This window comes from Pyxicephalus adspersus, chromosome 2 (genome assembly GCF_032062135.1).
Source record: "Pyxicephalus adspersus chromosome 2, UCB_Pads_2.0, whole genome shotgun sequence".
Classification (NCBI taxonomy): domain Eukaryota; kingdom Metazoa; phylum Chordata; class Amphibia; order Anura; family Pyxicephalidae; genus Pyxicephalus; species Pyxicephalus adspersus.
Window position 1 is genome coordinate 150,359,575 of NC_092859.1, and position 12,566 is coordinate 150,372,140.

At 39.3% G+C, this 12,566-nt stretch overlaps 1 protein-coding gene across 2 annotated transcripts in view; it reads right to left on the reverse strand.

The window, feature by feature from the left end:
- Window positions 1–1,975: 1,975 nt before the first annotated feature.
- ERLIN2 (ER lipid raft associated 2) overlaps window positions 1,976–12,566 on the reverse strand; it is a 31,996-nt gene continuing 21,405 nt past the window's right edge. For both annotated transcript variants that reach the window (XM_072402774.1, XM_072402775.1), the window contains exons 8-12: window positions 11,605–11,663; window positions 8,107–8,198; window positions 5,885–5,974; window positions 3,949–4,028; window positions 1,976–3,617 (exon numbers count right to left, since the gene is read on the reverse strand). In XM_072402774.1, coding sequence (XP_072258875.1) covers window positions 3,426–3,617; window positions 3,949–4,028; window positions 5,885–5,974; window positions 8,107–8,198; window positions 11,605–11,663 — 513 coding nt within the window. In that variant the 3' untranslated portion in view covers window positions 1,976–3,425. The remainder of the gene's footprint in view (window positions 3,618–3,948; window positions 4,029–5,884; window positions 5,975–8,106; window positions 8,199–11,604; window positions 11,664–12,566) is intronic.

A 12,566-nucleotide genomic window follows, 5' to 3' on the forward strand; every position in this document is an offset into this window, starting at 1 on the left:
GCTATCTGTAAGGGTGACATTCTTCCCAATGGTTACCATGCTAATATACTGTGACCTGTGGTTATAGAAATTATAGAAGAAGTTCCCCTGTCTGACAGTCTGCGGCCCCTGAGACCAAAAAAGAACAATCTTGCTTTCATCAGTCAACAAAATTTTGTGCCATTTCTCTTGACACCAGTCAACTTGTTCTTTTTATTATTACACAGTATTTATATAATGCTGACAAATTACGCAGCGCTGTACAAAGTTTATAGTCATATCACTAGCTGTCCCTCAAAGGAGCTCACAATCTAATGTCCCTACCATAGTCATATGTCATTAATACAGTCTAAGGTCAATTTGGGGGAAGGCCAAATACCCTCACTGCATGTTTTTGGAATTTCAGAGGAAACCCACGCAAAAGCGGGGAGAACCTGCAAACTCCATGCAGATAGTGTCCTGCCTGAAATTCGAACCTGGGACCCAGTGGCTGCTTTCAGATAGCTTGGCTTCACATCTTTGCATCTTCTAATTGTAACCCACCGGTAATTTTACACCTTCTTTGTACACTGAGTCTTTGCCATTTTGGCAATTCTTTCCATTCACGTTGTAGTTTTCCATTTTTTTCTCATGTCTTTCAGGTTTTGGTTGCCATTTTGAAGCATTTACACTTTAGCTGAGCAGCCAATCATATTCTGCATTTCTTTATGTTTACCCCCCTCCAATCAAATTTTTTAATCAAATCATGCTGTTCTTCTGAACAATGTTTGAAACGACCCATTTACTCAGATTGTCGGGGAGAAATGCACTATAAATAAATAAATAAGGGATGGGACTGACACCTTCACAGAATGAATAACCTCATTATTGAGATCCACACTGCTATTAATTTTGAACAGCCTAATATTCCCTTTTCTTCTCTTTCTGTAAAAGAAGAACACAAATTTGATCTATTTTTCATGTTTTAATTTGGAATAGAAGGTGAAGTGTTCCCAATGTAAATGCGTGTATTGAAATTAAAGCTATTATAAGGATTTTAAGCTTTAGTCACCTTTTTATACACACTGCTATTATTCTGAACACATTTGTACAAGACAACTGCACATCTCTCAATGGCCTTTCCATTCCTTTGCACAAACCTTTCACTAACAACCCAATCACCCAGGAGAACGTTACTAGTTCTGTATCTTCACCTTTTTGAGTTCCCAGGGTGAGGTTTTGCTGTAAGCAGGGGGTGTTTAAAGAAGTCTGAGGAGTGTACAAGGGAGACAAAGGGCAGAAGATGGCAGACAAAGATGGCATACATAGAGCAGGAGAATTGATGGAGCATATGTATTATATTACTTCTGCCCATGTTTGGAGATACCAGCAATGATTCACAAACTGCACGAGAATTTGCTGTTGGGAATACTCAACCTATTATTATTATTACACAGTATTTATGGCCGACATATTACGCATGACTTTACAAAGTCCATAGTCATGTCACTAACTGTCTATCAAAGGGGCTCACAATCTAATGTCTCTAACATAATCATATGTCTTTATTACAGTCTAAGGTCAATTTTTTATGGGGAAGCCAAACTCTGCATGGAGTTTGCAGGTTCTCCCCATGTTTCCTTCAACATTCCAAAAACATGCAAAATTGACCTTAGACTGTATTAAAGACATATGACTATGATAGGGACATTAGATTGCGAGCCTCTTTGCAAGACAGCTAGTGACAGAATTACTAGGGTCATAATATGCAGGGTTATATAACTACTGTATAATAATAGAGCCCTCGCCGAGATTTGAAGCTGCGACTCAGCGCTGCAAAGGCCAGAGTGCTAACCTCTGAACCACCATGCTGCCTATATATATCCATGAAACTTTGCTACTGTGCATACACCAGATATTGGTTATACCAGAGAAACATTTTATTGAAAACCAGTGCCATGTACACCTAATCACGCCCACCATGTCTGCACAATTGCAGCCACATTCCAGCTGCATGGCAATTTTAAATTCAACTTTATTTTTCTGCATAAGTGAATGAGAAACACAAGAGAGACATTTGGAAAAATTTGTTTTTAGTGTTATTTTGAATAAAATTTTCATGTCAATTACAAGGCTATTCATCCAAAGCACAGGGAGATAAGTTACCTTCAAAGCCAATGAGGACCAGAAATGTGCGCATGGGCATGTTCTACATTGCATTTACACAGGGTCTATTTATTAAGCAGTGACTCTAACATTTACTGGAACATTCTCTGGTGGAGAATCAAAAAACCACTGGTAACACATGGAACTGGAATATTCTCTACCAAGGGATGTTTCTGTGAATGCCAGATTCACTGATTTAAAAATATACATTTATATGTGGTTACCATGTGCTGTACATATTTGCTGTCAATGGCAAAACTTCACCAACCACCAACATTTAGTTTCCCTGTAAATGCATGGGATTGTCTTGGCCAGACACAAACGCACCTGCTAAAGGCATGATCCTTGTAGACAAGCCCATAACAAATTTACATTCATTTTTTGCAAAAGGACATCCAGCACTGACCATACTGACCATAATCAACCTTCAATTATAAAATAAGAAACTCCAATACTGTCAAGAAGAACACTTTGCACAAACCAATACTGCAGCATAACAGAATGGTGTTGCTACTGCCTGGGTGATATGACACCCCACACTACCAGACCTATGATAATCAGAGGCCTCCATACATTATTCATTGTAAATGTCACTAGTAGCTAACCCAGTGTATCCCAACCAGGGTTCCTCAGAGGTTGCCAGGGGTCCCTTGAGCAATTAGCGCCTCTCAAGTCAGTTTAAGGGACACCAATGATCTTTTTGGCTGTAAGGGTGACATTGTTCCCGATAACACTGTAAGCTGTGGGCAAAGTAATTAAAGCCTGGGTAACCTGAAAGTTACTTCAAGGGTTCCACCATGTATAAATGATCCAGAAGGGTTGAGCTAACATAAGAAATGTGTAAAGCAGACGATTTACCAACAATATGCATGGCTTTGCATTTCCGTAAACTGGTATGAGACCAGAAACAAACACTGTATATGTCATGTACTATGGACTAGATAAAACAAATACTGATTTCTAGTGGTCGTACGTATTTTATATCTCCAAAATATAAACTACATCTTGATACTAAACCATATGGAGTCAGCTGGTGTTACGGTATTGTGCTATGGAGTGTCTAATGAAATTCTAATGTTGTATCTAGGTCATGAAGGCCAGCACTGGATGTATTTCATATGGGCTCTATATATTACTGCTACAACATCAGAATAATTCCAATCAAGCTTCAGACAACTGTGTACAAAAATATTAACAATCTTCAGTTGTGAAACGACTCATAGCTTGCTTTTGAAATTCACATTTTTTTTTTTAGAAAAAAAATTAATTTTGTCTTTTTATTTTTGGTAATAAAAAAAATTCTACAACTTGGATGTCTCAGTTTCTGAATTTGAATCTTGAGATTCTGCTAGAGGTAGCTCTGCGGGAGGGGCGCTGGGTCCACTTGTGCTATCCATAAACATGTTGGGAATATCATTCCCAAAATAAATCTTGCTATTTGTTGCGATAGCCTGGTACTTCATGAGTTGCAGGTATTCCGGTGTCAACTTCAACTGTAGGGAAAATTGAAACATTAGAATACATTACAGATATCAGCAACAACTGATCCATACAATGTGAGTGTACAAACTATGTTTATTTTAGGTCTTGTATTATTTGGGAAGAGAAATATAAACTCTCTCCTCAGTTTTATGTAAAATAGTTCAAACATTCTCACTTTAGTAAAAGCAGACCCTCTTCATGTAAACACGCTCAGCCATGACAAAACACAGCAAGCCACAAAATACAGAGGAAAGACTAGAGATGATCTATAAATATAAAACGATGAATGAGGGTGTAAGAAGGATACAAGAGGAGATGTATACAAATAGAGAGCAGTGTTACCTTGTTGGCCTCTGCTGCTCTCTCTGCTGTGTAAAACTCAGCATCAGCTTTTGCCTTTTCCCGAGCCAGGAAAGCAGAATCTGTGGAAATAAAAGTTACAGATTGTAGACAATGATGGTATTCGACTAGTTTCAAACACAACATTTTGAAAGTTAAAATGGACCTGGTTTATTAAAGCTCTCCAAGACTAGGAAAGTATCATAGAAGAACCTGGATGATGCTACAAACCTGAAATGGATATTCAAAAATTAAATTTGCCATTGGTTGGCAAATGTTTTTTAATCCTGCACGGTCAGGACGAGATCCAGTTAGGGTTTGCTGGATCATGCAGATTCTCCTGTGGTAGTCTATATTCTCTGGTCTTAGAAAGGCTTATTAAATCAGGCCCAATGACTTTTCCTTTGAGCACACTTTTACCTCCGTCACTGACTCTGAAACTACTGAATTCAGGGGATAAGCACTCTTCTCATCCCCCATATTCATAACATTACCAGGTCCTGTCACTTTCACCTGTGCAACATCTTCAAAATCCACACCTACCCATTCCCAGAGACCACCAAACTCCTTGTACATGCTCTTATCATCTTTCGTCTGAACTACTGTAACCTCCTCCTCTCTAGTATTCCACCAACCCGAATCTCTCCTCTTCAATCTATTATGAATGCTGCAGCCAGACTCATCCATCCTTCCCACCGCTCCTCTTCTGCTGCCTCTCGTTGCAATTCTCTTCATTGGCTTCCATTTCACCTTAGAATCAAATTCAAGCTCCTGTGCTTTGCCTTCAAATCCCTCCACAGTTATTGTCCCACTTACCTTTCTGACCTGATAGAAAAATACTCCCCTAGCTGCTCTCTTGGCTCCTCCAATGACCTACTAATGACTTCCTCACTGATAACCTCCTCACACGCATGGCTTCAAGACTTTCCTAGAGCTGCCCCAACTCTCTGGAATGGGCAGCAAGGGTTGCATTAGCAAAGGCTTGGAAAATGAGGGATATCCCTATAGAACCAATATCTATAAAATTAAACTGGATAATGGACAATGACAAACTCACTAGCATCTTGAGTGATAAAATGTATACGTTTGACCAAATTTGGGAACCCTGGAGATCGTACACTTTTCAATACACTTTAAGGCTTACTATGGTCTCAACCTATATTTTACTTTGACAGTCTCCAACCCCCTTTCCTTCCTCCTCCCCCTTTTTCATATCTGGAATTGTTCATCTCTATAGCTTTAGGTCTCAAATGTTTTGGTAATTTTAATTTTTGATTGAAGCTCGATATGGTTTTTGCAAAAAGTTGTCTCCTTCCTGGATCTATTCCTGTCATTAGTCATTTTACAGAGAACTAACTTTTAAACAAGTGTCTCGAAAGGACTTGGACTTATGTCTAGTTGTTGTATGGTTTATTTGTCCATTGTTTGTACGAAAAATTAATTTTTCATTCTTGTTTTTGTTATAACTATAAATAAATCAATAAAAATATTGAAATACAACTCTCTGGAATGGTCTTCCTTGTCCTATTTGGCTTCCACCTACTTTCTGCACTTTTTAAGGATTCCTTAAAACCCATCTTTTTAAACTTGGCTACCTGTCTTCTTTTACGTCACCACCGCTCCATTCCCTTTTATTGTGTGCTGCTTCCCCCGCCTCTCAGATTGTAAGCTCTTCTGGGCAGGGTCCTTGTCTCCCCCTGTGTCACTGTCTGTATCTGTCTGTCATTTGCTCCCCTTATTTAATGTACAGCACGATTTATAAAAACATTTTAATAATATTAGTAAGCATAGAAGCCAGATAGTATTTTAGAAAGAAAATAAGGTATTAAATCCTATATATTTCCCTCATGTACAGAAGTCCAAATACAAAAGTACAAATCACTTTGCCTTCAAAAATTTTTTTTTTCTCTACCAAGATAGAAAACAAAAAATCGCTCACCTTCAATCTCAGAGATCTTCTTCTCGGTTTCTTTTTCCATGACCTTCTGTCCAAATTTGATCTCAGCAACTTGCGCCACTTTCTCTGCCTCTGTATTTCCAGACATTGGAAAGATTAACATATGTAACAATAACTTTGGTGTCATGTATATTTCAGGTATGAAAAATGGGGACTTTGCTGTCTAGAATAATATTATTATTAAAAAGATTTTATTTTCTCAATACAGGTTAATAAAAATATATCAAACAATGGGCAAATAATGAAATGAGTATAGACACTTTAAACTAAAGTTCCAGGCGGCGAGGGCTGACACCAGACCACACAGGAAATTGCAAGCAAGTGCATGACAGGTAGAGTTTTGTCTTGCTGGTCTTATAGAGGGTATTTTTTTTGCATTCCCTTCCGAATTTATTAGCAAAGCTCTGCCAACTGCCACCTCCCTGTTCAATGAGGGTGTCCCCAGGGGGTCAAGTAAGGGCCCTCTTACTGAATAGCACCTGACTTTACAATCGATAGATAAAATCACCTTATCTCCCTTAGAACAGGAAGATTTTGCCTTACCTTATGTTCTCAGGACAACTCAATGCAAAATGTAAGATTACTGCTCACTTTTCATATTCAGTGATAGTGGTCACAGTACAAATAATGGGGAAAATTTCCCCAACGAGGGTTCAGAACGTAATAAAGAACTTGACAACCCTCACTTACTCTATCCAAAACTAAAAAAGTGTTTTACCTGAAACTATACTTTATATAGTTTATGATATCGTAACTATAATAGTTTCCATTTATTTTCACCTGCCAATAATCATATTTTTGGAAGGAGTCATGGTTGTCCCTCAGGCTGGTGTTCATTCATTGGAGTTCAGCATTACGTAGGCCTAGGAACTCCTCCAAACTGACCCTCGGCCGCCAAGGCATTTTGTTATTGATATCTCCTCCTAAGAAGCTGCCCACTGCTTGAATCAGAGCTGAGGGCTCTTAAGAGAAGTACTGAGGCAGGAAGCTGGTATAAATTCACAAAGCTATGCATAGCACCGTCAACTCCTTTCATAATCTGCATTCTACAGAGAACCACAGAGACCCAGTGATGATATCATGTATGTTATTTACATTTGGTGGCCATAAAAATATACTTGCTGTTCTCCCCTCCCACGTGTACTTTTTTAATTACCATACATTGCAGTATACAAGGTGGTCCCCGGGTTACATACAAGACAGGGACTGTAGGTTTGTTCTTAAGTTGAATTTGTATGTAAGTCAGAACAGGTAAATTATTTAATTAAATGCAGTAAGGACAGATGTTTGTCTCAACATATTATTAGGCATTGTGGTGTCAGTTACTGTATAAAATTTTCACTGTGAGCTAATCACAAACAAAGCAAAAAAAAAAAAAACTTTTTGGAGCCTAGACATTAATTAACTTCTGGAGCAAGCTGTGCTTTGATATGCAAAAAGAAACAACTGCAGAGTTTGTCTTTGTTATTAAAGAGTTACAAGATGTTACAGATCAGCTCAGCTCTTAAGATCACCCACAACTTCAGCTGTGTTTAGCAAAAGATTTCTTCTGCAATTGCAAACCTCCCCCCTCCCTCCTTCAAGCCTCCATCCTGCACACGAGGGAGCAGGGAAGCCCCGTTCGTATCTCGAAGTCTTCCGTATGTCGGATGTCCTTAACCCTAGGGCTACCTGTATAGCTAGGAGTTACACTTTGACCTTAAGTCCTACCCATCTGTCATCCTTTTGTATAGCAGGAGTGCCATAATAACCAGTAAGGATAAATTAAATAAGTAGGCCAGGGCTAATCATTTTATTATTAGAGAAACCAGTTTTAGAGACAAGTATTGAGGAAGCTTCTCTGCTAATAAAGTTAATAGCCTCAGGCTGGATTTCAATAAAAGTTTAGTCAATAAAATATCAGACAGACAAGTATACACGTCAGAAAATGGTCGCCTGATACCAGTGCTTGTTCTGGGTGAAATGTAGCATGTGTACAGCTGTCCTCCGACTTTATTTAGAATGAAGTGATATACGACCGATCAAGAATGATCCCAGTTCTTTCCTATGCACGGGGGACTTGTCCCTCACCGTTCCTCCCCATAAATCTGAGTGTTTGTACAGTGCTCATTTGTTTTATCACTGCAAAGTATCCCTATTGATCATGTCCAGCGACAGAAATCTGACATTTATCTGATGTCTGTATGGGGTCTCAGATGACTCACCAATCACAGCCTTCTTCCGCTCAGTCTCTGCTTCCTTCTCCACCACCTTCTGCTTCTGGGCAGCAATGAGCAGTTTGGTCTTCTCGCTTTCCCTGCAAATCAAAAGACATAAATAGTCATTTGAAGTTTGTCAGTCTAATCTTGCCAAAAAGCTAGCTTCTTCTCTGAATTGGTTTGAACTAAATATATCTTTTAATACATTTTTTTGCCTGGTTTTCTAAGTTGTACATGCAGGACAGTTTTACCAACACTATGTTTACATAGGACAAAACAACAGGTTGGCTTTAATGTTACTCTCGCTAGCTGCACATATTTTTTTAGAGCTACCTGGCTCCGCCAATGAAAACACACGGTACTTCTGGGTATGAAGGAGCAGGGACCGCATCTGTGTTTGGCTAAAAACTGTCACAAGACAAGGAGGAGTCCTGGACCCTCTGTAAGCTCAGAACTTACCCAGGAGTTCATTTGCTCATGGCTGGTGACATGGCAAAAGGGTAATCAAAAGCTGTGTACACGTCAAATAATCGTCACCTGAGATGAATTGTCGTGCTGGTCTTGGGCAGGAATCTAACATCTGCACAGCAGTCTCTGGATGTCATCCATTAGTCTGTCACAGCAGATCATTAAACCATAATTTGGAGTGACTGCTATATAAGTCAATAGAAAAGTCAGCACAGCGGGGTCCCACTTGTTGGTCCTCCATAGAACAGAACAGTGCTGTGTGTAGAGTGCTCATTCATTCATCTGTTACTGGAAAGGATCAGGAAAGAACGTGTGTACATAACCAAAGACAATATGTCACCTTTGACTCTGCCCTCTCATTTATCTCCCATATTCAGAAAATTTCCAGGTCCTGTCACTTTCACCTTCGCAACATCTCCAAAATCTGCCCCTACCGGTCCTCAGAGACCACGAAACTCCTTGTACATGCTCTTATCATCTTTCGTCTGAACTACTGTAACCTCCTCCTCTCTAGTATTCCACCAACCCGAATCTCTCCTCTTCAATCTATTATGAATGCTGCAGCCAGACTCATCCATCCTTCCCACGGCTTCTCTTCTGCTGCATCTCTCTGTAGTTCTCTTCATTGGCTTCCATTTCACCTTAGAATCAAATCCAAGCTCCTGTGCTTTGCCTTCAAATCCCTCCACAGTTCTTGTCCCACTTACATTTCTGACCTGGTAAAAAAAAGTACTCCCCCAGCTGCTCTCTCTGCTTCTCCAATAATCTACTAATGACTTCCTCACTCATAACCTCATGACACGCACGGATACAAGACTTCTCTAGAGCTGCCCCAACTCTCTGGAATTGTCTTCCTCGTCCTATTCGGCTTGCTCCTACTTTCTGCTAATTTAAAAGAGCCCTCAAAACCCATTTTTTCAAACTTGCCTAACCGTCTTCTTCTGTCTTTTGAAACCATCACTACTTCCCACACTACATATCCCCCTCCTATTGTGTGTAAATTCCCCCACATTCTAGATTGTAAGCTCTACGGGGCATGGTCCTCCCCTCCTGTATCACTGTCTGTATTAGTCTGTCATTTGCAACCCTATTTAATGTACAGCGCTGCGTAATATGTTGGCGCTATATAAATCCTGTTTATTAATAATATTAATATGTGCTCCTAGGAAAAGATATAAAACCTGTTACATTGCCTAGCAAAGACTAAAAACCCTTTTCCTCCAATAAAGCAAAAAAGCCTTGGCTGGAACTGTGGCTGTTGTGCAACGTTACTTTAACCACCAGCTTTTTACTTTCCTTTAGTCAACCGTTATAATAATCACCCTGAACCCTGAAGGGGATGAGAGAATCCCTGACTTAAGTCACCAGCAATTAAAATTGACCTATTCTTCTTACTCTCCTAGACAAATTCATATATTCAAATGTTCCAGTAGACAATGTGACACTGTCACCCATAGGAGTGGATATCCTCCAAACTAAGAACTCAACTTTTGTTTGATTACAGTTACCAAGTCACATCTCATTCACAAACCAATTAGCATTGCACCTGCTTGTAATACCCCACTCCTAAATGGTTGGCAGCAGGCTTTATTTTGGCCAACCCAAATTCAATATATAGTTTAGATCAGTGGTCCCCAACCTTTTCGGACCCACGGACCACTTATTTTACCGGCTCCACACCACGCATGAGCAGAAAGCCGGGTGTTACTCAAAGGGGAAGAAACTTCTCCCATAGTGACGTCATGATGCAAGAACCTGCCCATTCTCCCAATGCAGGTATGAACATGGTCAGTGGCTCTGGCCGGTGCGCCCCCCCTGCGGGGTCCGCCAACGGTTGGCGGCCGCTGGTTTAGATGACGGAGAGTGAGACTGTAGAGTGATTACCCGACCATGGATTGTCTCTTTTGTTATTGAACAGACCTTGCTTCTACTCATTCATTACTTCAATTACTGCAAAAAGGTTAAAAACCTTTATGTTTTTTATATTTTTTTTATTAATGCTAATGGGTCCATCGTCTCATTAAACTCATATGAAATGGAAGAAATGACCCACTGCTTCAATTTGAACCACCTAATACCAATCTTTTTATTTAAAACGTATCTGTAAAAAGGCAGGGAACAACACATGAGATAAATACCTGAGCACACCCCTTCAGATTATGTACAAGGTCCTTTGCATTTACTCTTTTCTATCAAAGTCATACCTATAAAGCTTTGAAAAGTGATTTTTGATTGAAAACAGTGATTGTATAGTGAAAGAACAGCAGCTCAAGCAGGTCATCACTGTATCTTCTGTCAAATCAGCAGGCTCAATTGCTTAGATTTAATGCGATGTGCAATGCAGTGAATCCTGGCTAGCTTACACTGCTTTCCATCTCTTTACCAACCTGAATTATAAGTGGGATTACAAGAGGCTAAAAACACAGGCTGAGGCACTTTTTGAAAATAATATATTAAAGTATATATCATTAGATTGTGAGCCCCTTTGAGGGACAGTTAGTGACATGACTATCTACTTTGTAAAGTGCTGCGTAATATGTCCGCTCTGTATAAATACTGTGTAATAACAATAATAATTATATATACAAAGAAAAAAAAAAGTGTGTGAGAAAAGGTTAGATCCTTTCCTAACTTCCTAACTCTTAATTGCTGGCTGTGTCCCCATAGTTGACCAGCCTCCAAAGTAGAAGGTGGAGGGAAACTCAAACTGTAAGTGTTATCTCCGAACAAGGAGATAGGGGAACATCTTCCTATTAGGGGAATTCTGACTTCCTGAAATTTCTTCTAACTTCCTGCTGAATTACTGGGACAGGTGGGAAATGGAAATATCCCCAACAGTATGCAAACAGCAAAAAAATAACTACCTGAAGGGTAATTAGTCCTTCCCAATTCAATCCAAACCTATACATTTATTTCTGCTTTTGAACTTTTCCATGCATCTGATCTTTGAATTTTTTTTCTTTAGCACCATGGAAAATAAACTATTACCAACAGCAACAATAAAAGATTTAAAATAACACTGTGGCCACATCTTACATGAGCTCGTAGTTCCTGCGGATCGTTTCAGGAATATTAGGTTTTGTGACTCTGACAGCCTAAAAATAAACAGAATTTTAACAAAGAATGATTTAAAAAAAAAATACGATACAAAAAAAAAAAAATTACAAAGATTAATAAAAAAGTTGGAAAATGAACTTACCAAATGAACCGAATTAAAATGCAATATTTACATAAAATAAACGAGAAGAAAAGGGGAAAGCAGGGGGTTCTTTTTTTTACATATTCATTATAAGGTACAAAGATTTTTACATATGTTCATTACAAAAACATTGGAAACATACATTCATTCAAGAATTTATGTTTGGTTTTCCAGTAAAAAGTGGACAAATCCACCTACACTATGCACAGTTCTCCTGTTGGTGTCCTATAACCTTATTTCTGTGTGGATAAAAATAATTTGTGCTGGAAATGCAATAAAAGACAAAGCTGTCTCTTTTTCTGACGCGTTTCGCAGATAAGGCTTCCTCAGGGATGATGGAGACTGGTGAGTTTCCAAATGGTAGTAGCATGGAAGGAGAAGAGACGAATTATGTTAAATAGAGTAGTCGTATTCCTCAAAAGAGGAGAGGAGGAGAAGGGATCCTCAATCATGCACAAGAAATGTCAAATGCTCATAACAATCTTGCTTCATCCATTTGCCTGCAGTGTAAGAGTCCATAAAGTAGTGGAAAATATCGTTTGTGATCGTTCCAGGTAAAAGTTTAACTTATTACAGCTGTCCTCCAACTTAGTAAAGTGATAAAGATCATTAAATCACCAACACAAGCAACAGCACAGGAAGTATGGCTCATCCTCTCCCCTAACATCTCCAAAGAACAAGCAAGCTTCCCAACTACAGTACAGCACTCACTGGTAGCCGAGCAGCCAGCCTGTACAGCACTTGTTAGTAGTTGAACGCGTTGTCTGTACAGTTGCAGGTGGTAACTATGAAGCCTGCT